General features: G+C 44.6%; 1 protein-coding gene across 2 annotated transcripts in view; it reads right to left on the minus strand.

Annotated features, from left to right (window-relative positions):
* Positions 1-26,149, minus strand: part of IGF1R (insulin like growth factor 1 receptor) — a 291,314-nt gene that overhangs the window by 135,539 nt on the left and 129,626 nt on the right. Inside the window, exon 1 of one of the 2 annotated variants that reach the window (XM_025892943.2) lies at positions 22,834-22,944. The exons of the other annotated variant lie outside the window; for it this stretch is intronic. Within the exon in view, the coding sequence (XP_025748728.1) occupies positions 22,834-22,876 (43 nt within the window). The 5' untranslated portion in view covers positions 22,877-22,944. Of the gene's footprint in view, positions 1-22,833; positions 22,945-26,149 lie in introns of those variants that run through there. 2 annotated transcript variants of the gene reach the window in all.

Here is a 26,149-nt window from a genome sequence, read left to right on the forward strand (position 1 = left end):
CAGGAAGAAACCAGGTAAACAGGCATAGGATCAGCCAGAGTTGAGTATTTTCAGTGGGCTCTGGGGTGTGGTAGTGATCTCTTATTGTTTGGTCCCTGAGCCAGGGGTGATTAGGGGCGGGGAATGCTGCCCCTGAGTGTGACAGCCCCATCCAAGAGGTGGTAGGAGCATGGATTATTTATATGAAAGCTATACTCACTAACTCTAGAAACTGGCTATTCCTGGGAGGGTCAGTCTGTCCAGAGTCAGTAAGGCCCCCAAGATGTCAAAGCACCAGAATTACGAAAGTAAAAAGGCAAGACTAATACACAAAGGTACACGTCAATCAGGTCAAAACTGTCCATGGCCCCAGGTAGTAACCCTCACTCAAGTCAAGGGGCATGATGAGATCATCTAAATAGAAGCTCTCGATCCACTAGCACTGCTAGAAATGCCACTTAAACCACTGCTTTTCAGCTGAAGGTTAGAACAGCCTAAAAGAAATGAAGTGGGTTTAGGGACTTAAGGTAATGGAATGATGGTCACTTGTCAACAATAGTCCGTTCCATGATACATGTGAAGGCAGCTCATTTGGGGTCAACCTGGAGTTATCCAGTGGAAAGGCCAAGGACAATGCCTCAAAGAGGGACCTAGACAATACACGTATGAAATTCAAAGACAAGTTATTTAGAAAAAAGTAGGATATAAAAAGATTAAGTTTGGAAAGAGGGTCCAAATCTTACACAACAAAGTTTTGAAACACTTTATTACGAACAACAACAATGTAAGCATGATGAGCGGTGGTGACAGGGCTAACAGCTGAAAGGGTCAGAGAGTCCAGAATGCTCTGCTGGCTCATGTCAACAACTCAGCAGTGCAGGAGGCCTCCAAGGAAGATGACACAGTCTTCAGCTACATCCCAAGGGCCACGACAGCCAAAATAAGGGCAGTACGCAGTCCTGCTCTGATTTCTACTGGTTATGACCCTCAAAAATGACTTTTTAATTCTCACATACATGGTTTAGAGAGTTGTGAACAAGAATTTATCCAATGGAGACTAAAAATTCTGAAATTAAAGAAAAAGATAAAATAAAGAGAAATGTTTAATCTAGACGGTTTAATTCGGAGGGTAGTGGAAAGATGTCCTCACGTTCAAAAGAGCGATTATCTTGAAAAGATACTTGACTTATTTTTTTATGGCTCGTAAGATACAAATAGAACCAACATATATGAAGTTATAAGGAAGTAAGATTTTGTTTGCTTCTGTAAGGGAAGAATTTTCCAACCTGCTTAAGTTGTCTGAAAATGGAACGAGTTCTCTTGTAAGATGATGAGTTTCTTGGGTATAGAGGTGTATGAGGAGAATCTAGCTTTTTCTTTGCCAAATACACTGGTGTTCAGCAAACTTTTTTTGTAAAAAGATTTGCAAGCCACGCTGTGTCATAACTACTCAGCTCTGCTATTATAATGTGAAAACGGCAGCCACAGACAGACAATATGTAAGCTAATGAATGTGATTGCATTTAAATAAAACTTTATTTACAAAAACAGGCGTGGTGGGCCAGATTCAGAAGAGTGGGCCATAGTTTGCCAACTCTTGAATTACATTTAAGAAAGTCATTTACAAACTGATTTTGCAAGAGTGCTCACCTATAAGTAGGATATAAAGGGATGCCTATATATATATATATATATATATATATGAACATTCAATACATATTGTTTTCCCCAAGATGAATTCAGCCAGAGACTAAAATAAAAATTTTTGCATTTTCACCTTAAAATAGCAAGGCTTTGCTTTGGGGGCAGGATGGGGAATCTCATTGAAAACATGTCAGTACTAGCTTCACAAGGCATAGTAATTGTGTGAATAGTCAGGTTCTAATGTGGGATTGATATTCATGCAGACATTAAGCAAACCACCAGCATAGCGAATCCCGGAAAGCAGAGAGCAGTGCACCAGTCAGGTTCCTCAGGGATGCAAAGAAAACAACTGCCCTCCACCCACTGTGCCCTACACCATTAGGCGGGCTATCCTGGGCCCCATCTTCCAAGGCTGGGATGTGCATCGACCTTCACTCAAACCATAAAAGTGGCTCTTGTGGCCTCGCTTCACTTAGTTCATCCAAAATATCCCAGAGCGAGGATCTGCTTTGGGTCAGCTTGCTGTCCCTCAGGATGGAGCACCCCCACCGGGCTCACACGAAGCCCTGTGCCAGTGTTGTGTATGACTGTCCTTCTCCCCCGTAGATGCCACGGTAGGGGTGGTGGGTTTTCATTACATTAACAAAACACACGGGGAACATGATTTTAGCAACTAGGACAGAGAGCAGGAAACCCACTGGAACCACTTCCCTCCAAAGCAGTTGTGCCCACTGCAGGCGCTCACTGAGGGCCGTACAGACACTCCTGCATCTTGGGTAGCACTTTACGTTGGAGAATGGAACCAAACAAACATTTTCTTTAAGTATTCCTCAAAACCCAAACTGGTCTCCTCTGGGGTCGAATCCAGAAACTCTAAGACTATTTGCACAGGATTTATAATCTGGTGTCTACTCAGTGGTGTTATAAAAACATGGAATGGGGGAAAAAAATGTCAGTTAAAGAGTCTGCTAATTCACTGCCAGTTCACTGTGGTGGTTCACGTTTCTTGCCCGGCAGGCCAGACAACACTCTCGATGCCCAAAGCCTTGGCACCAGGCAAGCCACTCCAGACGGCAGGAGCTGGGAAACAGAGCTCACACTGACCTCATGGCTCCTCTCCCAGATTTACCTTAGCAGAAGCTATTCCTTCCAGCGCCTAAGACCCTGAGCTAATGGAGTCCAATCTCTGTCGCCCTGGAAAAGGCGAATCCAAGCTTACAACAGGAGGTCCTCAGGCCTCCCAGCACCCTGACGTGCTGCTGGCCAGGCCACGGATCCCTGTGCCACCCTGAGGCTTCCTCCATCCCCAGGACATGCCAGGGCATCAGGGTCAGGGTGCTGTGGAATGTCAAAGGGCCTCAGCCAGAGTTCCGGAACGTGTGTTCTCTTCCAAGTCTTATTCCCCACACCAGAACAGCAGTAACGCCACCTAGCACCTGAAGGAACTGCAGCGTTCAAGACAGGTGAACATCCTGACAGCCTCTTACCTTAACTGTCTAAAAGGAATCTTTCAAGATTCTATTTCCCCTATCCCTGGCACAGACTATAGGTGAAGTTCATGTCATATTCGTCACCATGATCTCCAGCACCAAAACCCATCATGGCCTATGGTGTGTTCTCAACGGATGGACATTAAACTTGTCTGCTTTCTAGGCCCCCAAGTGTTGTTGGTGATGCAGGTACACACAGAAATCCCCAGGGGCTTCTTTAATCATTCTTTTTTTTTAAAGATTTTATTTATTTGAGAGAGAGAGAGAGAACACGAGTGCACAAGCAGGGGGAGCAGCAGAGGGAGAGGGAGAAGCAGGCTCCCCACTGAGCAGGGAAGCCCAATACAGGACTTGATCCCAGGACCCTGGGATCATGACCTGAGCCGAAGATAGATGCTTAACCGACTGAGCCAGCCAGGCACTCCTTCTTTAATCATTCTTATAGTCACTGATCTTTCAATGCAAAACTGCAGTGTTGGCAATATTAAAAATCAAAGTGCAATAATTACACTTTATCCCAAAGGTGGAAACATATTTTTGAGGGAGATAAACCTATTGACAAGAAAAATGGAAGTCTTTCAACTTCAGGTTTCAGAATTAGTGAAAGGCTATTTACTTGTAGGTATTTATTTTTGTAGCTGCCAAATAGCCTGATATCTTACTATCACTTTAAAATCATTTTTGATATTAATCGATCTTATACCAACAAATGCAACTTTACCTTTTAAGCTCGTTACAGGAACACTCCAACATCATTCTTTCCTTCTCATCATGCCAACCTGCCCCGAATACTTTACACTGAACAGCATATATGTGGTATCTTTGTATCCCAATTTCTTTACCATGCAGATGTGATACCTCAACTATCCAAAAGTCGTGTTCACTGGAGTTGCTCTTAAAGAGTTTTCCAATTATAAGGTAATGTCTACAATGAGAGCTTGTGGATCAAATACACTGACGAAATTTACAAATATCAGTTTGCAAGGAAAGTTAGTTTTCCTACAGCAACTACTATTTCCTCTAGAAAAAGAGTGTGTGAAACATAGAGGCTTTCTTTTGTTTGACAGGAAGTTCCACTGCTAGGCTGAAAGGAAAAAAAAGCAAGGCTAGAGTGCATGCATTAATTACTGATAACGTTGACAAACGCCAAGATGGCTGACCCTCATCCATGTGGCATTTTACTATGGTCCCGGCACCATGAAACTCCTCCCGTGAATTAGTTCATTCAAACACAACCGTCCCTCAAGGTGGGCCCCACTATTAATGCCGTCTTACACAAGGGGGAAACAGACACAGATCTGAGCCAGTAAGTGGTAGAATCCGGACAGGACCCCATATGGCAGGTGGTTGATGCTTTCAGCCCCTACCTTATCTCGGAGAATGCACTCACATCTGAAACTATGCCGGGAATCTAAATTTAACTCAAACAAACTCCATGTAACCAATATGCCTCAGATATCACAAAGGAGTACATTTATTGCACGATGCTAGGCAAGGGAAGTCTCTAGAAAGCTGCCTGGGCCTTGGATGGTTTATGCGGGCAAAGAAAAGTTCTCTGAGACCAAAAAAAAAAAAAAAAAATCTATCACATGATGTTGTTCATCTGTTAATACATCCTGCATTCAATGCCCTACTTAGAAGAATCTAAGCTTTATGATTAGTATGTGTTCAGCTGCTAAAAATGTGAGAACTACCTCCAAGTTACTTAGACTTATAAAAATCTCAGCAGTGCTACAACTAACAAAGCATTTACTGAGCAACTGTGAGCTAGGCACAGGGCAGTGAGCAGAGGAAGGCTGGGTTAGGCATGGTGGAGAGAATAAGGCAGCTCTCGCATCCATCCTAGAGAACACAGCACAATTAGATGTTATAAAATTTTCAACCTGCATAATATTAACTACCATGTCAGGTATAGGGTTGGTTGCATCCTAAAATTCTTAGGTCAGTATCCTGTGGATGTCTGGCCTATGCCAGTAAATATACATGTGTAGTTACCTCTTGCTGATGCCAGAGAATGGATTTTTCTGGGCAAAGTACCATTCCTGGCTTTCGTGTCCAGAACAAGGACCAGGAAAAGGGATATCCCTGGGAGTCAGCCTTTCTGTTCACAGGACTGAAACACTGTGAGAGAATTTCCATACGAGTTCTGGTAACACCTATTAGCAGGTGTTTATCCCCATACATGCCAATTATATAGAGAGGCTCCTCTCATTTATCCAGAACTTTTAATTTTTTTTTGAAGCTCCTCTCAAGAAACAGATGCAGAGTAAGGTAGGGGAGCCGCTTCAAGCCGAAGACAGCAGCAGAGGGGACACACGGTGAGGCAGGCCCATGGGCTGGCCCCATGCTGGTGTCCCTGAGTTGGCCTGGACGTCACACAGAACTTAGCCCACCCTAAGTGGGTGTAGCAGATGGACAGGGTATGGCAGCTAAATTCTTAGCTTCCGAGAGACTTTGTACACCTCTGCCAGAAACATCATTTTTTGCTCCCAGGTCTTCTTCCTGCTTCCACTTCTCCCACTTTCCTCCCAGGCTGGCCTCCAACTTTCTAAATACAAGAAGGCAGAGGAAGGGGAGAGACTGTTTTATCCTGCTGTGCTCAGGTGCTAGCTCTAAAAGTGGCGTGGCTGCCACAGGGAAAAAGGCCTCCTTGAGGGGTTCCCCGAACCAAGGGCCCCACGCCAGGAGAGCTGGTCCGGGGCAGCGCAAAGGCATTCCTCGCTGGAGCCTGGGGGTCTGGCGCAGTGGGCTGGGGAGGGCTGATGGAGGGCACGTGATTCTTTCTGCCCCTTCCTCTGACACATGAGACAAATCTGGACAGTTGGCCCCACTAAATCACGGGGCTAACCCATCCCAGCCTTCCCTATAATGTTCCCGAATAGCTCACCAAAAGCAGAGAACATTTGAGACAAAGACTCACATAGAAACTTGAAACAGACAGGATGCAGAGGCTGGATGGGAACATGTGTGGGTCCACGTTCATGCTAGCTCCTCACAGACACCTACGCACACCCACATCCTGCCTGGTCCCCTGAGTGGTCTCCACATCTAATGAATTCTGTCCCACATCTACTGGGAGAAGGGCTGCAGGAAGCTCATGCTGGGTGCTCTTCTGGTTTAAAGGACCAAAAATGCACTTGTCTTCCCTCCTAAGCTGACACGACTCTTAGAAATGGTTTTGGTTACAAAGCCCACCTACCAGAAATAAAAGGGTATGGTGAGTCCTTTATGTTAATTCGCACACACAAAAATAATTTATAGTAACAACTTATCAGAGCTACTTTAGTATGTTAGAGTTTAAGGACTAAGATTAAAGGTTTAATTGGTTTAAACAAGACAACCAAAATAAACACTTCCTTCTAACTCTCCTGGAATTATCATAGGTTGCTACTTAACAGGACAACTAAAATAGACAAAAAAAGCTGTATGTCAAAGCTGCTGGAGGTTATGGGGGGCAGATACAAAGTGCCTTGAATCACACACACACACACACACACACACACACACACAGATACCATATAAACACATCAGCACCTTCTGGAAAGGATGAGTATAAAAGCACATTAAAATGCAGCATGCTATTTGGAAGTCCGGTCTTGTTGCTATGCCCAAATGCAGGGGTGAATGAGTACACGCTTCAGGGAAAACAATACTAGAGAAACATTAGCTCTTGAAAAATGAGAAACATTTCATCCAAAGTGAAAACCAGCTTTTGGACGGGGTGGGGGAGCAAGACCTATCCGAATTTCTTTTAACCTTTCACTTTGCTTGCCAACTCTGGCAGCATTAAGTTAAAATGGGGGGTTATCTTCAAATTAAAATTTAACCTGCCTATCTGTGAGACTTCCCTGTAAGGCTTCACAAATATGTCAAGACTTAAAATCATGAATCATCTAAATCCAAATCATAAACGTAAAACCACCCCCCCAAAAAATATCCTTGAGTATAATGATTATTTCAAACTCTGATGAATAATTATTCTGTATTCCCTGTGAGTTTTACCATTTCTTGTAAAAATCCTCTCCAATTCCCTGTATCTTCCAACAAACAGATTTGTAAGAATTTTTTGAGTATCTAGAATGGCCTTAGTATTCTTCCTAACTCACTATCACATCTGCACACATGCTGTGTGTGCGTGCACACACACACTACATGCTCCCCCCCACACACCTGCCTTTTTCAGGGTCACTCTCCCTTTACTCCCCCTGGAGGGTATCCTTCATTCTGCATAGTCTTAAAGTTAAATCAACAAGCAAATTACTATCCTTCCTTTAAAAAGAGGCATGTGTTTACTTCTTCCCTTTTGCTAGTGTCCCTTAAATTTAGTCCCCAACCAGCCCTCAGAATACTGGCTACATGTAACATTATTCCAAAATGGAAGATTATCTTGCAAAATGGCATGGTAATGCCTCAACGAGACATTTCATGGCATTTTAGAACTACAGAGAAAATTTTTTTAGCTCTCTAAATAAATAATAATGTAATGAATATATAAAACAGACTATTCATTAGCTCAGTGTTCTTCCATTCCATCTAGCTATTATACATAAGCAATGCTTGGTTAACCCACGACTATGGAATATAAATACGATACTGAGATCTAGACACTTTTAATTAATTTCAAGTTACTGAATCCAGCTTTAACAGAAACAAAACAAAACAGCAGGAAACCACTTTTTTCACTGTTTCAAGTCAGCTACAATTAAAAAATCATTAGCTCAGTGGCAACTCAAAATGGAAACAATTACCAATAAAATGTTACATATTACATTTACTTTTCATTTTTAGGTAGCATAATTCCTGTCCATAAAACATAAAGAATCACATCTAAGAAAAGTAAGATAAAGAAACCAAAATTCTTAGGGGGTCTGACCACAAACATGAGGGAGAAAAATATGATGATATAAACAGAAGTGGTTCAAATTTAAAACCATTACAGAGAAATATTTCCCATTTGGAATTCATATCTGAGTATGTGTTTATAGTAACACTCCATGTATCTGATGGACAGGATTCTAGTATCTCAACCATGAAATACTTAGAACCTGATGCCAACATAAAAGCAATCTCAAAAGCCCTTTGAGCTTCATGGAAAATCATTTACAAAAATTCAGAGTTATCTATTTTACTGAGAGATAGACAGTTAACCTAAGATCAGAATTTATAATCCCTGAACACGGGGAGAACACACAAAACGAATCAAATATAAACCTGTAGAGATGTCTGAGGCCATTTAATTTAAGGAAAATCAGAGCCTCACAAGGCAACAGATTCTGAGGTAACAGGTTTCATAATACTGCCCCAGATTACCAAGAAAATGATCCACCATTAAAGCCAGCAAAGGGCTGTCAACCAATAACAACTCAGAGAACAAGGTAAGTATCTTGCACTCCGAGAAAGTGAGCTTCGGTTTCTTGGGAAATCAACTCAGGCTAAAAACTTGTGTTTCAATGATGCTAGACAAACAAAACACACACACAGATGTTTGCATGTACAGAAAGACCGTAGCTATGACAGGATGCATTCTTTAAATGTGAATTTGCACAAAAGAGTGACTCTTCTTTTAAGGAGCCAAGTTCAAAGTCTGCATACTTTGCTCCACAGAGCTGCTGCTGGTCAAAGCACTTCTGAAACTCTTCCTGATCATGACAATTCTGGCTCTCTTGACCTCAGTCTGGCAGTCCCCCGGCCCCAAGCCAAACAAAACAAAGCCAGAACCTTCTTCATCCCTGCTCTCTTTTCCCTCTTCCATCTTGTTGCCATCTTTCAGAAAGAGGCACCCACCGCTCCTTCAGCTGCTGAAAGTTTAACCCTTGGGCTCCACAGCTCCTTCTACTGAAATGGTTTTGGACCCAATCACCCAACGACACTTCAACTTCCTAACATAAGGAAATACCTCTCTGAGGGCTGTTTTGCTCCCTCTTCTAGGGCAGTTCTCTCCTGTTCCGTCTCTTATTTCTTACTGTGATCCTTCTCCATTCCTTCTCCTTCCTTAAGTCTTGAAGCCCTCCAAAGGCCTAGACTGTGGGCTTAAGTGACCTGCCATTGTTAGCAGTTACACCAGGGCCAGAATCCAGTCTTAGAACCTGCCAGCCCCACCCTGCTGCAGCTCAGGATGACTTTTTTTCTAATCAGGGCCCCATGGGACTCCAAGGCAGAGGCTCTCACTGTCCTAGGACTTGGCACAGGCAGTGTGCCCGTACTTCAGACCCTCAGGATGCTAGGCACTGTGATCTCATGGCGGCTACTTGCTAAAACAAAGAGACTTGACAATTAAGACCCAAGAGTAGCTATTTATATCAAGTCCTCAACACAGTCTCTCTCAAAACCTCCTTTGGTGTAGTTGCAATGAAGTGACCAACCACCCAACCTATCTTTCCTTTTATGGTAAGAAAACCAAGCTCCTACTGCACACACCTAATACAGCCCAGGTGTGGCACACAGTTTGGGGAGAAGCCACATGGTGCTAACAGGACACACAACACCCACACAGGAGGGAAACCCAGGGACCAGGAAGGTGATTTTGGTATGCAGGGGTGAGTTTCCACACCAGCACTGGGAAATGGTGCTTTGGGGTCATTACCAGTTGTATTTACACAACATCCAAACATGGAGAGCAAAAAAAAAAAAAAAAAAATACACACTACTAGATGCTCAGTGCATCTAGTAGTGTGTATTTGTGAAATTAGGCCATGAGGTATCTTAAGGTACCTGGTTGCTGCTAGCAACAGAGGGAGGGGTCCTATTTAAAAGCTGGAGCAAAAAACCAAAACAAAACAAAACAGTTTAATCCTCTCTGAGTCTATTCTCAGGGTCCACCTTGGAGGAGAGAGTGCTTAACCTCATTGATGGTACAGCTTTAAAACAGAATTATATTCTCTACATACAGCTCTGAGGCCTCGGGGGTAATTCTCTTCCCCCAAACATGCTCAGGAACATAAACCCAGCATTTCCAATTTGGGGAGTCATTTTGAGGTTGGCGTTGACAGTCAGTTGGTTTGGGGTTTGCTTTGCTTTAAGTGGGAGGTGGTTTGTTCTCCATGCACAGGACGATCACCAAGGAAAGGCCTCATCCGGGCCTTAGAGCCCTCTTTGTGAGGAATGAGGCCTTCTGATCAGGCTCACACAGGCAGCTGAAACCATGCCATCCCCCTCTCTGGGTGTTTGTTTTGACAGAACTTCATTTATGCCCATGACAATGCCCACCCTCTTTGTTCTGCCCCCCAGCAGGAAGCAGTGGCTGGGGGGAGGGGCGGTGGCAGAGTTTCCAATTCAGGTTTTGGTACCACGACAATGGGGCTCTAAGTGCCACAAATAAAGAGCCACCCACTGGGAGTGGGACAGGGGAGCAGGTACAGGGAGACCTGGGCAGACCCTAGGTAGAAGTCACTCCATCAATCAATCAATCAATCAATCAATCAGCACTACACTGTGACAGCTCCCAAGGCTGGGCAGAGGGACCCCACCTGCCTCCTCGTAGAAGGGTACCGGCACAGAGACCTAACTAAGGCTCCCAGGGATGACAATGCCTTCTCTTCCTTTCTCTCAATTCATCTCTACTACCGTTTCCCCCAACTAAATGAGCAAACACTCAAAAAAAAACAAAAAAAAACCTCCCCCCCCCCCAAAACAAACCACACACAAAAAACTATTAACACACACACATGCTTAGTGTTCTAATTTACTGACAGTTGCCAGGGCGGGGGGGGGGGGGAGGGGGGAAGCAGTCTAATCTGAATCGCCCAAAATGAACAATATCCTTTAAAATAAAGGCCGGGCTAGATGGCTGGGAGTGAATGAAATGCATTACCCAACTGCTGGTGTAACTCAAGCCCTCTCCTCCCCCTCCTGGACCTCATTCATAAAAAGCCTGCTTTGCCCCAGCAGCTGCAGGAATCAGGACTGGATCTGTGTCTGTTTTCCAAGACAGAGGCAAAACAATTGAGACAAAGAGAATCCCTCAGACAGGACCACGGAGTTTGCCTTCTCTTGGGAAGTCTGCTGCTTCTGTCTGTCTCCAGATCTGCTACCCAAACAGACAGAGGGCATTCTGCAGAGCTTTTTCGGTAGCAGTTCTAACTCTAACACGCGCAGTGTGTTGTTAAAGGAATTCCCATCTGCTGAGTCATACTCCGAATCTTTCACCTCCCTATCATTAAAAAAAAAAAGATAAAAAGCGAGAATCAAAAGTTCTACCTTGTTGGTAACATGGGGGCTGCCAGTTTATCTAAAGATTGCCAAATGAAGGTGGAGGTGGCAACCAATTTCCTAAAGAGGGGGCATTTCTTGATTGTCCACTCTTAATTTGGTATCGCCATCCTCAAACTTTTTACAGCCATGCTAGAAACGCTAAGGAGGTAAGATACAACTTTATTTCTTAATATTACTTCACACACAAGTCAATAGCCAATATGCTGCATCCCTGCAAGTCGAGTGTCTTTTCCATGGACCAGCATCACTTACCACCTCCCAGGCCCAGGGAGGCCGGTGCTTGCAAATGAACCAGCCCGGCTCAAGCACACCCTCCCTTAGGAAAGTCAGACCTCACCATGAAAAATGAGAGGCTCTCAGTTGCTTTAGACTCAACACCCTTCATAAAAACAAGGCCTGAACACAAGAGCAGGTTCTAATTTACCAGGAATGGTTTTAATGCAAGAATTAAATAGGAACAGAGTACAGGAAGGGAAGACAGGGATAAAACCATTCTTGTTGCCCTAATACCAGAGCTTTCTTCTGGTGAATTGAGATATAAATTCACTCCAGAGACAAGATGATCAGAGCTGCTATCTGGTCCCCACTCAACTCTCGCAAAACAAACAGGGCTTCAAAATCTCCTATGGCCAGGGGTCAGGGGAGTCTGTTACATTTCCAGAAAATACGAATGCTAATACCACCATCCCTCCATAATCCCACCCTGCTCATTGGGGCTGAGGACCAGGAGTTCATGTTCCTACATGCTCTCTAGCCAGGCGCCGGGAGATTGTAATAAAAGCCCTCAGCACTCTCCTTAGGTAAACATTGATTTCTACCACATTCTCTCCCCCAAGGCAGCCCTTCCCCCAACCTTCGCCCATGGACTGACAGCCAAAAAAACAAGAAAATAATTTGGATAGCAAATGAATCTTGTGAAATACCTGGTCTGTGATTAAATCACAATAATTCTATAACCTCTTCAAAGGCAAAAATGTCAAGATAACAAGCTGAGAGCAAAATAAACAAGTCTTATAGAAATTATGCCAAGCTTTATAAAGAGATTACCCACACCTGGCGGCCGCAGCCCAGAATCCACAATAATCTTCTTTTTTTTTTTTTTTTTAAATTGCTCTCAGACCTCTGGCCACTGTGTGAGGGCTCCTGTGCAGAGACCGGCGGGTCTGTGGTTCTCTGTAGGTTTTCTGTGACCACAAACATGCTTTACGTGTACCCATGACCGTTTTGGTGGGGCCCACGGTGTGGGGGGGGGCGGTACATGAGTCATTGAGGAGAAACAAATTTAGTGAGATTCTGATACCTAAATTGTCCCTGGCCCCAAATGCTTCTTATGCCCTTAGGGGTGGGCACGGTTATCCAAAGATGTGGTAACTTCCTGAGAGGAACAGTAAAATACATACTAAGACACCCATTATTTAATGAAGTTTGTACCTAACTAAACGTGTGATATTGGGCAGTCTCTTCCTCCTTCCCTGCCATCCCATAGGCCGCTGCCCATTCTGTTGGCGCTTCCAGACTCTGACTGCCTCCCCCCCACCCCCCACTGCCCTGGACTGTGGCCACCATCTCCATCTACTAGTCTACTTCTATCTGTGCCCCGTGGTCTATTCTCAGCTCAGCAGCTGGGATGCCACGGCTCAGATCACTCCTCTGCTCAGAACCCTGCCAGCCCCTGTCAGGGTCAAAGCCAAAGTCCTTACCATGGCCTCCGGCCCCAACTGACCTGCTGCACATGGCCTTCTGGCCTCCTTGCTTTCCTGCGCCCCTTCTTTCAGGTCTCTGGCCAAATGCCGTCACCTCCGAGCACACTCTATAAAAGAACACTCCAGCCCCAGAAGAGCACACCCCACCCAACCCCCTCCCCCCATCTGCCATCCCTCCTTTAACAAAAATGCCATGAAGGAGAGACCTTGTTTTGTCCACCACTCTACTCCCACACCAGCACTTGGCACAGGGCGGGTGTTCAGGAAGGATACTTGTGGAGTGAATAAATGGCTCTTGTTCCCCGAACCAGAAGATCCTTCCCACCTTGGGACCCTTCCATCTCATGCTCATCTTCTACCGCTTACCCACGTCTCCTGGCTCACTCATGGTCTCAGAGCACCTGCCCCCTCCCCAGGAATGCCTTCTCTAAGAGCCTGACCCAAAGCCCCCACCCCCACCAGTTATTCTATCACTGTCTGATGTTGTTACTTGTTTGCTAAGGTTTGCTGTCTGTTTTTGCCACTAGGACGTTTCTATCCAAGCAGGTATCTCTGGCTACCACCGTGCAACAGTGCCCTTGATCCATCTTTCTGAACGGATGGTGGTATGTATGCGGACATTCTTCAAAAACTAAAAGCACAGGTGCAGGAAAGGGGCTGGGGGACATACACCCTGCAGCTTTTCCTCAGTGAAGCACCCAGGGCCCCGGAAAACAGCCCCCTCCCGATTGGCTTTCCGTGATGGCTGCTGGAAGCACTGAGGACCTAGAGGTGGCTTCTGCACAATGGAAAACAAATCCAAGTTACTAAATAACAGCCCAACATCTGTCACCACAGATGCGCAACTCCGTGCACAGCCAACAGGGGCTGCATGGCGCTCCCTGTCCAAACACGGGGCAGCAGGTGTACCTTCTCCCTGAGTGGGCTTTACGGCGGCTCTCACAGCTGCCTGGGAGACAGCCACTCAAAAACGGGTGACAACCACAGCCCTGGGGGCTAACACCAAGCTCCTGAAGCCTCAGACGCGTTTCCTACGCAGTAAGGACATCAGGTGACTTCCCCGAAGGGGAAAAACTATCCTCAAGGCCTCGGAGAAAGCAGGTGCGATGCTTAATGGTGCTGCTGTCATGACTGCTGGGGAAGCCAGGAACCACAAAATGTGACTGTGGGCCCGGAGCTCAGCCCCAGCGCAGGGGAGGGGGCAGCGCCGTGAGGGATGCCAGGGACCAACTCAATCAGCCCAGAGAAAAGGTGGAAGCAAGCTCACCCACCCCCAAGACACCCCAGGACTGTGGCTTTGAGAGATAGATACCCTCCCAGGACTTCAACAGGATTCATAAGTGAGAGTGTTCAAACAAATCCAGCGTGAACACACATTCAGCAAACATTTACTGAAGCTTTGGTGACTCAGGCTCTGTCTAGGTGCTTAGGAGACATGTGCAAGGAAAACAAAAAAGATACCTGCCCTTGCAAAGCTCATCAGTGGGGGGGGTGGGGAGGAAGGGGAGACAGAGAGAGAAAATACATACAAAAGACTTAAATTATTGAGTAAATTGAATCACGTGTTAGAACACAAGTGGAGAAATCCAGATTAAAATCACCAATGACCAGTCATGAGATCCCAGCAGCTGAGACCATGTTAGTGGAGTGCAGAGACACAGAGAAGGTTCTGCTATTGGAAGGACAAAAGTGTCCCCCTTAGACATAGCAGGACCATGCTAGCCTTGCCACTTTTGCTCTCTGAAGGATTCTCAGCTCCAGAGAGTGCCTGGCACAGGGCAGGAGTTCAGCATCTGTGGAAGAAATGAAATGCTTGCCCACCAAGTTCTTGCTTCCTCAACATCCCTGGCAGGTGACTCTCTCAATAGCACTGGGATTTGTCCAAAGGTGAGCAGCTGGGCTTTGACAGCAAATCCCAAAATAAACCTCTCCCCCCAACCCCCACACACACACCCCCAGGCACCTTTACTGTCCTCTCCTCCTGACTCCTGAGGCACACAGAGGTCTACTACAACCAGCCAGCACACTGGGGGATGCCCACCCTTGCAAGCACAGTCCCCAGCATGATGCCTGGCCCACAGAGGTCATGCCTCCTGCCGGCCACTTGCCCCTTCCTGTGCTCGCGGAGCAGGGCCATGCCTGAGCACTGGGCCACCTGCTGGGATATGCAACGGAGCATGGTAGTCTGTCCACCGGGCAGAGATGTGTGCAAACCACACTTGAGAGGTATGTTGTCTTCAGTATTATACATATTCTAAAGGTACATTATAAACCTCAGTGTTGATCTGGTTATTTTACTTGCCAAAGGTAATTTAAATAGGTGCTTCATATTACTGGGAAGAAAATGTGGAGAATACAAAGGGATAACGTTATCCCCAAAATTTGACACGCTCCAGCTAGAAGCAATGATTACAAGAAATGGCGTATGTAAAATGTGCTTCTTAAAGTTAGGTCATTTCTTCATATTATGTTAGATCGATTCTAATATAGTAATCTGTGTATCATTAAATGTTTAACTTATTAATACACATGGTTATGCTTTTTAAGACATAAAATACATGACTACTTAACCAAGCTTAGAGGGCAAAGGAAGAACACGGCAGCGTAGGAGTTAAAGGGAGTTTCTATGATTCTTTTGCTTCCCACCCTCTTTAACCTTGTTTTTCTAAACTTTAGTTAAATATAAACTTACCTTTTAGCTATTTCCTAAATAATTTACAACTGCTATCATATTCAGTTCTTTTCCCACTTACTTTATCTGTGGACTTGAGGGTTAAGTGTTATTACTTTTCACATAATTCAGCGTTGACCCATCAGCAGATCCAGATTCTTCCTTGAGCTGACCCACAGTGAGGTTTAAGGGCAAGGAAAGATTCATGACTTCTGGTCCAAACTGATCGCAACGCTGACATGTAAACAATCAGCTCATGGCTTGGAAGGGAAGGGAGAAGGTCAAAGATTACATGGTACAAATGCTGACACTCATAAAGCAAGGTTGAAGACTCAGGCCTAAGATGGTGAGGGTCAAGGGGCGGGGGAGTCTTGCTTCGAGGGGATACTTAGAACACCTCCCCGTTCGAGAGTCTATAATCAATCAAGATCGCTTGGTATTTTAAGTGTCTCCCAAACTGTAAACGAAAGGCTCTGAAATTATTCCGTTTTGAAACCCATGGCCAATTTTGTCACAACCAAAGGACAGCAAACGTTAACATTAGTACAGAGGTTTGCGGTCATTGCACCTAAAGCGCTGTGGAGGACACTCCTTGGGAAACAGAACTTGTCACAGACACTTGAGAATGCTGCTTGTCTAACGGAGACAGTCTGTTTACGGACTGATTTCCAAGTCCATTTTCTAAATAAAAACAGTAACAGGCTCATCCTAGGGAAGCATTAGGCCGTTCACAGAGCTGTGTGGGAGGCAGGGCCTGGGTCCTCTTTCTCTGCTCTTCTCCTTCTCACACATAATCAATCTGAACACCACCGTGGATAACATCTCTCTGATACAGAATGTATCCTATAGACCCACCCATTTTTGGGGAGAATCATCTCAGATAGCTGGCATGAAACCAACATCCACCTGAAAAGTACTTCCAAGAGCCATCTAATAAAATCCAAATCTACAGCCAGGAATCCAAAACTACAGAAGTCCAGGCTGGTTTCTCTAACTATGCCAGAGAGAAGTATTTAGTGTGTGACACTTGATAAACCCACAGCTGTGGAACAATGTCTTTCGGTCACAGAGCTGAACCCAGAGGGGACTCGTTCTCACAACAGCATTTCCTTTCTGGACAGGAATGCACCGGACGCTTGTCACGGCCTCTACGTAAATAACTCACCATCGTCCACCTTGCTCAGTTTGAAAACCAGAATTTCCCACCTGAAATCACCTTCCTTTTTTTGCCTTTTTGCAAAAGCAAAGCTATTAAAATCCTAGCAAAAAAATTAATGCATGCATGTCAGGAACACTCTACCTTAAGGGTCCCAAAGATTCATCGGTGTTCGCTCTTAGGATAGAGCTGTATTTTTGTTGAAATAAAATGTCATAACATAGCCAGGGGCACCTGGGTGGTTAAGCACCTGCCTTCGGCTCAGGTCATGATCCCCGGGTCCTGGGATCAAGCCCCGCCTTGGGCTTCCTGCTCAGTGGGGAGCCTGCTTCTCCCTCTCCCTCTGCAGCTCCCCCTGCTTGTGATTGCTCTCCCTCTCTCTGTATCAAATAAATAAATACAATCTTTTTTTTTTTTTTAAGAAAAAGTTCTTAATATAGTCTTTTGACTACAGACCTCTGGATGTAAATTACAGATTGCTGTTAATGCAGCGGAAGAGATTTGAGGCAAAGGATATTTCTTTCATAAAATCTTAGGCATCAGAATATACAACCTAAGCTATATTTATCAAAGGATAATATGACATATTTACTAATATTTCCATCAAAATAACAACATCTAAACTGTCATTTTAACAGTCTAGCTTCTTGTGTTTCAGCACAGAAAAGCCCTGGGATATAGCTTCTTTTCTTTTTAAAGAGAAATGTATCGTGACAGTGCCAAAATCAGGAGTAGTCTGAGTCTGCAGAGCGAAGCCCTATGCCTACAACAATAAGAGTAACAGAAGCATTTGATTACATATATGCTGGCTTTCCATAAGCCCTGAAACATGATGAGGCCTCCATTTTCATGACAAATGGTTGAAAATGCTTTTAAGATGGATTCGTTTATTGACAATACGAGATTTTTTTTTCAAGTACTTGTTTTCCCCTCCTAAAAGGAAGATGTTTTGCTGTGTTAATTTTCACATCTGTCAGTGACTGACAACTGGATCTGTTGAGTAAACATGTATTCTTTTTTGACAAAGAAACTTCACATAGCATTCAACTCTTAATGGAATTTCAGGATCAAGTGCAAGAGAAGTTGGAGTGACTTCACAAACAGTAATATCTAATAGTGCGCACACCCTAGAGGTTCTCTTGCAGTGGCCCCCGGGGAACAGGCCAGCCTTTGTATCAGCATAGAAAAGACAGGCCAGGGCTTTTCAGGAAGAAAAAAAAAATCAATACAGCGATATACAATGGTAGACAAAGCTACACGTGTTTACAGAGTTTTAGCACATAGAAACATCCGGTTCAAAAGCCTGCTGAACTTAAATCTGTACTGGGACTCTCACAGGAAGCAACCCCCAACAAAATATCAACTCTTATTGAACAACAACAGAAAATTCTTTTGTTTAGACACAGAATATCGGTACAAAATATCCAGAAACTAAAGCAAACTTTTCTAAAAGAAAAACACAGTAAATTCAAGGAAAAATATCCAGTTGTTAAGAGGAATGATGATTGTTTAAAATATGGGCCTTGGGTCTGGCCTCACACCTGCCTCCACCTAAGGAGGTTTAAAAAATATATATATGTATATATATTTTATATGTATATATATGAATGAAAGAGCCCACGATTTGTGCCAGCCATAATGATCCTAATATGGTAACCTGCATACTAAGTACCCACCAGAATTTAGCCTTTGATGAAAATGGCCACACATTGGTAGCTTTTACTTTAAAAACCTCTTTCCAAACAAAGATCAAATCAAAAGGCACATTCTGAAATTAGAGATTTTGCCAATTTGTCTTCCATATTTCCAGAGATTGAATCTCACTCAGAAATCTCACTTGTGAGTGCTCCTGTCTTTCAAGAGACATGAAAATGTCTCATAAATGCTAACTAAGTTCATATAACAATGGGTATTTGTGTGGGTGCCAGGCATCTTCACTCCTTCCTGACCTTAAACGGCTACCATTTGAAGGCTTCGATTTCATCTCCGATACATTTAGACTCATTTGGAGTCTGCCAATTAAACACTCATTTGAATCAGCAGATAAATGGGGGTCAGGTGCTGAGCGAAGAGAGCTCTGTCAGCCATTTGCACCTTAAAGCTTAACGTTAGGAAGGCAATCTGACTCAAGTAGTCCATAAGAAGGGAATGTGGGGTGTTTAAGGTAATAGGGAGGACAAAAGGAGATTTTTCTCTTAACTGTTTGGTTGGCCCTATAAAGGGGAAAACTTCTCTAACCCCTTCTACTTCACCCCCTGCTAGACGAGGATCCATATCTAGATTATGTACTGGAAGTAATTAGAGTGGATTTTTCACTCTGCCAACTTCCCTCTTTCCTTCTTCTGCTTCTCCCCCTGCAAACCATACCACTGAAATGCTCCATCTGTGTTTGTGTAAAGTAACAGGAACCTTCAATGTGCTACCTTCTATTTGTACATCATTGCCACACCACACAATAAATGTGCACAGCATTAACTACATCACATGTGCCTTGAATCTGAACTCATTCTAGCACTATAACTCTGTTTACTAAAATACACCCAACCTTTACTGGTCACACCAGCATTTTCACCAACTTACAAATTAAAACGGAGTCAGATATAATATAATATGTGACTTGGCTTCTTCCACTTGGCATCTTGTTTCCAAGATTCATCCATACGTTTTACTCTTCATCAAATGGTGAAAGGATCTGTCCATCTATGATACCAATGGGTTGGAAAACTGTCCTTGTTTTAGACCACAAGTGGTTACACAGTAGGTGGTCATAGAGAGGGATGTTAATCTGTTTGAACAGTTCACCAATTTTCATCCTTTTGCGAGTAAAATTTAACAATAAAAAAAGTAAACCCCCAAATAAGTTTAATACTAAGTCAAAAATAATAAAATAATTAAAGGAAAAGATACAAACCAGTTAGTTGTTGCTTCTGTAAGTCTTTTGAGATACCTATTTGTTGCATTTGACAAAGAGTATAACAGTTCATAACAAAAGCAACCACACCCCAAGACCTCCCTGGCTCCCTAAGAATATGATTTAGGGACTAAAAGAATATGTTGTAACATTTATTAGTCAATAGTCCATTAGGCATCATTAAGTAATTTCTAATTAAGAATCCATCATCATCAAACCATTTGAACATGAACTTAATGCTACAAAACTTTCACAAAAGTTTTGGGACAAGCTTCAGCCCAATGAAGGCTTAGGAATGGTTTTAGTTTGTATGAGACGAGAGTTATCTGGCTAGGGGGCATCAAGAAGATTAAAAAGAAAATGAGGGGTGCCTGGCTGGCTCAGTTGGTAGAGCATGTGACTCTTAATCCGAGGGTCATGAGTTCAAATTCAAGCCCCACATCAGAGCATGAAGCCTACTTAAAAAACAAACAAAAACAAATAAATAAAAAAAGTTGTAAAAAAAAAGGGGGGGGACATGATCTTTTCTTCACATTTACCAATATCATTCTCTGCTTTTGTGTTAAGCATTGTAAAGTAAGTGAACTGAATACCCATACTTAGGGTAATGAGAACTCTTGTCATTTGATTTAGCTTGACTACATGATTCAATAAGAAATGGGGGAAAATAGGTTTTATAAGACGGGAGAAGTTTTAAACTTGGTTTTAATGCTGTTAACTATTTTTTCTTCATATCTCTGCGAGGGCAAGAAGTTAACCCCTTCTCTGCTTCTGTATATGCCCTCAGGGCCAAAGACAGAAAGATCTTACAGTGGGAAGAGACCAGGGAGGCCAGAGGCTTTGCCAGGCCCATAAAAACAGCAAGGCCCAGAGGCTCCAGACTCCAGAAGCAGCCTTCTTCCCAGGTCCCTGGGCTCTGCCGATCTGTTCCGCCCATGGCATCACAGCCCTTTTGCGAGGTACAAAATGAATTTGAGATAAGCATCCTCGGACGTGCCTCCACATGGCAGTTATGATGGCTTCTGTGCCGGTTTGTCCCACTCCTATGGAGGGGTGTCACCTGGAAGGATGGGGAGGCAGAAATGATCCCTGAGGCTCCTTCACATACCTCTTTTATTTATTTTTTACGAATTTATTTATTTACTTATTTGAGAGAGAGAAAACGAGTGGGGGCAGGGACAGGCAGACTCCACGCTGAGCGTGAGCCCAATGCGGGGCTCGACCTCACGACCGATGAGATCATGACCTCATGAGCCAATATCAAGAGTTAGTCACTTAACTGACTGAGCCACACAGGCATTCCCCCCTCTCCTCCCCCGCTTCTTTTAAACAAAAAATCTGATGACCTTTCTAGGCAAGGACACAGGTCACCCAAGTGCCCTCTTCACTCTATGTTGCACCCCCCTGGTACTCAGACCCACAGCATCACAGCACAACCAGCACCCCAAAATGCCAGATATGCTTGGCCACCTGGAACAGTACCAAGCAGGATGCCCCCTGCACTCCTGCTACTTCCTGCCTTCCATCCCCTGTCCCAGCCCCTTCCCCAACACAAGTGGAACAGAGCCACTGGTTCCTTCACAGAGCATCCTCAGGGGGGCAAAGTCTCGCCACAGAAACTGAACAGTTAATATGCATTCCCTCTGGCTAAGTCACAGATATTAAATGTTGGCAGATGGAGTATACCCAAAGCAAATCTGGGCTATTTTCAGTGTCTGAACTTTCTTTTTTCCTCTGAGCCCCAGGAGCCCCTTCTCTGACCATCTCCCTCCAGAAACTCTGCCTCATTAAGCAGACACAACCCTCCTAAGGCCATGAAAGAACCCCTGGGTTACCCACCCTGGTCACAGGATTTAAGAACACATGCCCTGTGCAGCCTGGTTTATTTATTTTTTTCCTTATTAAACTGTAAGATCATCATCCAATTTGTACAGCCCCTCCCGCATAGAAAAAGTTCAATGGCCTAATTTTAAAGGTGCACTTCAAAAGTCACAGTTGCATGTAATTACATTTAAGAAATGACATGTCACCTTCTCTGTATGGCATGGAATTTTTAATATTCAAATGGAAGAAAACTACCTCCTCCAAGGAAAGGACCAGAAGTCAGGAGCAGGGAGGTGATGGACAGAGGAAGGGAGAACATGAGACGTCAATCACAGAATCTGGAATTGTGACATTTGAGTTTTCTGAGAAACACACTATATACGTAATGAAAATGATCATGGTATAAATTAAGACTATGGTTTTTTGTCGTTTAAAAAAAAAAAAAAGGCTAGCCAGCTAACATCAACCTTATCGCCCCCATGGTTCCAAATGGAAGAAAGCGTCAGAGACGCAATCATACAGGCCTAGAACAATGCGTTCTTGTAAATAGTGTGAGGGACTTTTTTTTTCTTTGAAAGATAAATAAAGAAGGCATAACCTAGAAATAATGTAACTACTTACGCACAAAGAAAGAAGTTGGCAGTGGTGATCTGAGTTAGCCTTAAGGGTTTGCTTGTTTGTCTTTCCATTTTACAGAAAGGTAAATGAACAGGAAAGTGAACTGGAAAAAGTAAGCCATGAGCTCACGTGTTCTCTTCTGTTATCACCATGGTCTACCTTTAGAGACTTGGAGAGTAAGCAAGGAAGCAGGCAAGAAGCCACGTTAAAACTAGTTTCTAAGTTAAAAGTTAGAAAAAATAACATGTAACTGATTACTGCGCACAAAAATTCAACTGCTTTCATTAACTGAAATAGATGCTAGAAGTTACTGCTGAGAAACCACAGAGAATAAGCAGGAAGCCTACCGCCCTGCCCCAAACCATGAAGATATCAGGCCAAAAAGAGAAAAGGAGAGAGAAAATGTGTATTATGCAAAGATTATGGGAGCTGCTCCTGCATAGCCTCCACCCTGAGCTGACTCACCCACCGGAGTGCAGAAGAGAGGACAGTCCCCCACCACCCTCCCCGAGCTGTCAGGGCTCAGTGCCAACCGGGGGCATCCTCAGGGAGCCCCAAGCAAGGCCGAGCGGTAAACACACAGTTGGAAGAATTACCCAAACTGCAAAGCTGCCATCATTACGTACGTGCAACCAGGCAAAAGATGCCCCTGCGGAGGGAGACCGGCATTCGATAAACACCTGAGAAATCCTTTCATGGAAGGGTGTACGTTATATGTAAGCAGACCCTAGCATCTCTCAGTAGAAGCACGTAGGGTGTGACAGGGCCCAGAGAACAGGAAGAGAGTCTGTGATGTAGAAGACAAGAGAACTTCCCTCTGACCTTTCACTGGCCCCAGCTCCTGACACAGGGACTATCTCCACCCCCCACCCCCACCCCAGAGAAATACCTGCACTTCCGAGTCTAACATCTTCCATGTCCTAGACACTCCTCTCCTTGGAGCTCTGGAATTAGGGCAACCACAGCATCCATGCACATGAGCAGGTTCCTTTCTAACTCTGCAGGTGGCACAGGGCTCCTGGGTGGCTCAGTCGGTTAAGCGCCTGCCTTCGGCTCAGGTCATGATCCCAGGGTCCTGGGATTGAGCCCCATGTTGGGTTCCCTGCTCAGCATGGAGTCTGCTTCTCCTTCTGTTCCTCCCCCCACTTATACTTATACTTTCTCTCTCTCACTCCCTCCATCTCTCTCTCTCCCCCTCTGAAATAAGTAAAATCTTAATAAAAAATAAATAAATCTGGGCACCTGGGTGGCTCAGTCGGTTAAGTGTCTCACTTCAGCTCAGGTCATGATCCCAGGGTCTTGAGATCAAGTCCCGAGTCAGGCTCCCTGCTCCCCTCCTGCTCTTGCTGTCTCTTTCAAATAAATAAAATCTTTAAAAAAAAAAATAAATCTGCAAGTAGCATACATCTGATGCTTTCAGATGAACATTCGGCCCTTCGGAGGGCATATCAAACATTTGCTCTGCACAGAGCCCCTCGATATAGCACGGGCATGTGCAGGTCACCCCAGCATTCTTCACTGACATACGGTGATCACTAATCCAGTTACCAAAAGGAAAACACCAGAGAAGCGGGGGGAAAAATCCCCTGGCCATCATTGGACTGTGGAGGACCCAGAGGCAAATCTATCATGGAGTGCAGCATGCAAACTGAGACCCCCACTCTCCCTCACAAAGATGCAGCCCTGAGAATCATTCCCATCTCTCCTTTGCCTCCTTTAGGCCTCTTCAAATGACACGTTCTCATGCCATAAATGGCCCCTTGGGCACACGCACAAAAGAACGTGCCCCCCATTCAAAAACCAGAGATATACCCCGACCAGAAACTACCAGCTGAGTATTCCAATTCTTTCCTTCTAAGCTGAGGCTTCTGGGAGTTTCCACAGAGTGCTTCTAATGCAGAACTCATTTTAGTTAGAAGTGTACCTGGAGTCAAACTGAGGGTTCTAGAGGGGAGGGGGTGGGGGGACGGGTTAGCCAGGTGATGGGTATTAAAGAGGGCGCATTCTGCGTGGAGCACTGGGTGTTACACACAAACAATGAATCATGGAACACTACATCAAAAACTAATGATGTAATGTATGGTGATTAACATAACAATAAAAAATTTAGAAAAAAAAAGAAGTGTACCTGGAATGAGTGTGAGTGATCATCTTTTTCAGGATCAGCCAGTATAATATCCTTGATATCCTCTTTCTAAGGGTTCAAGGATTCTAGTAAAGGTGTGTGTGTTTGGGGGAGGGCTACATTACTTTTAATTTGGATTGTGAAAGGCAAACCTCTCTAGCTACATTTTGCATTTGCTCATATTCCTGCACCTTCTCTCGGATTTAGCCAACCTGAAAATTTCACAATTTTGAGGTGGGTGGTTTTGGGAGTAACAGTGTTTGTATTTGTTTGAAGGTGTTTTATTTGGGAAAGCTGCGGGGGCACTTTCTACCCAAGCCCTGAATATAGCCATGCCGAAAAGTCAGGTTAGCAAGGAGATGTGTGGACAGTGACTTAATTCTATTCTGCAGGCCAGACTGGCTCAGGAAAGGGCAGAAAACCGAGAGACCTGTGTACCCACATCATGCTGGAGTCCCACTGCTGAGGAGCCAGGAAAGGGATGCTCTACCCAGCAACCTCCACTCCCAGGTCCCATGACCAAGTCCGAACGGGTGCTGATGGATCCCGGGCACTCTTGTGGATATTTAAACTGCATTGCAGGCTTAGGGGATGTCATCAACAACCAGAAATAGTGCCATTTCAATCCGGAACCTGGTCTCTGAGCAATCCTCAAGTGGGTGAGAGAGGGAAGGAATGCCCAAGTCAGGATCAACTCTCCATGACTTAGGAGAAGATTAGGATGGCAACAAAGAAAGTGTTCACATTCGTCCCGGGACTGGGGACATGGCCTGAGAACAATGTCCTCCCCAGACCATTCTAAACAAGTCCCATGAGGGACGATATACACATAAACCTAGATTTTTTTTTTTTTTTTGCCCCAACACAAATAAAAGAGAGGGGTTTCTCGCTGTATTAAAAAGTCAACATGGAGATCGCCCATGTTCTCAGGTCCCACACACTAACACCTGGGTGCTTTCCTGCAATGAGCAGCTTTCTTTCAAGTGGGTGATCTGTTCATAATGGTTAACAGGGTTTTTCTCCTTCTTCGTTATCAAAGAAAAAAAAAATCTACGGCTAACAAACTGAAGAACTCTTTACAACAATGATAATTATCCTCAGTCTCATCAGATGAGCCAAAGAAACCAGGTTACGCCTTTAAGATTCCCTCACCTTGTTCTACTTCTCCTGGCCTTAAACAGGTGCGACCCCCACGTGGCTGCAATGAACACAACCTGTACTAAGGTCGTTTGCTGAAAACTCTGACACTCAGCCACAGACCTCAGCAGCTTGCTTTGGATACCTGATTAAGGAGGCTGTACGTGCTGAAGCCTACAAGTGCTTGGGATTTCTGGGCAACCATAGACCAGGCACAGAAAGGAAAGAGTGAGAGAAGCAGGGTCTGCAGGGGATATGGGCAGCAGCTAGAAGGCTGGGGACACTGAGAAACCATCCATAATTAGATTAGGCAGCTACTGCCAACCCACACTTTCAGTACACACAGCCCAGCTAGTGGTCATGTAAGTGCACTTTATTTTAAGGACACCCAATATCCACATTCCAGATTTACAACAAAGATCCATTATTGGGGGACACCTGGGTGGCTCAGTTGGTTAAGCATCTGCCTTTGGCTCAGGTCAGGATCCCAGGGTCCTCGGACTGAGCCCTGCATTGGGCTCCTTCCCCCTCTCCTACTCTGCCTGTTTGTACTCTCTCTCTCTGTCAAATAAATTAAATCTTAAAAAAAAAATCCATTATTGGGCATCTCACTTGGTCGGACGTTCTGCCTCTTTCCCCTCATGCCTGGGGCACAAATCGTGCCAGAAGGAGCTCCAAGG

This window comes from Callorhinus ursinus, unplaced genomic scaffold (genome assembly GCF_003265705.2).
Source record: "Callorhinus ursinus isolate GAN/ISIS: 27379988/994484 unplaced genomic scaffold, GSC_fseal_2.0 scaffold47, whole genome shotgun sequence".
Classification (NCBI taxonomy): Eukaryota; Metazoa; Chordata; class Mammalia; order Carnivora; family Otariidae; genus Callorhinus; species Callorhinus ursinus.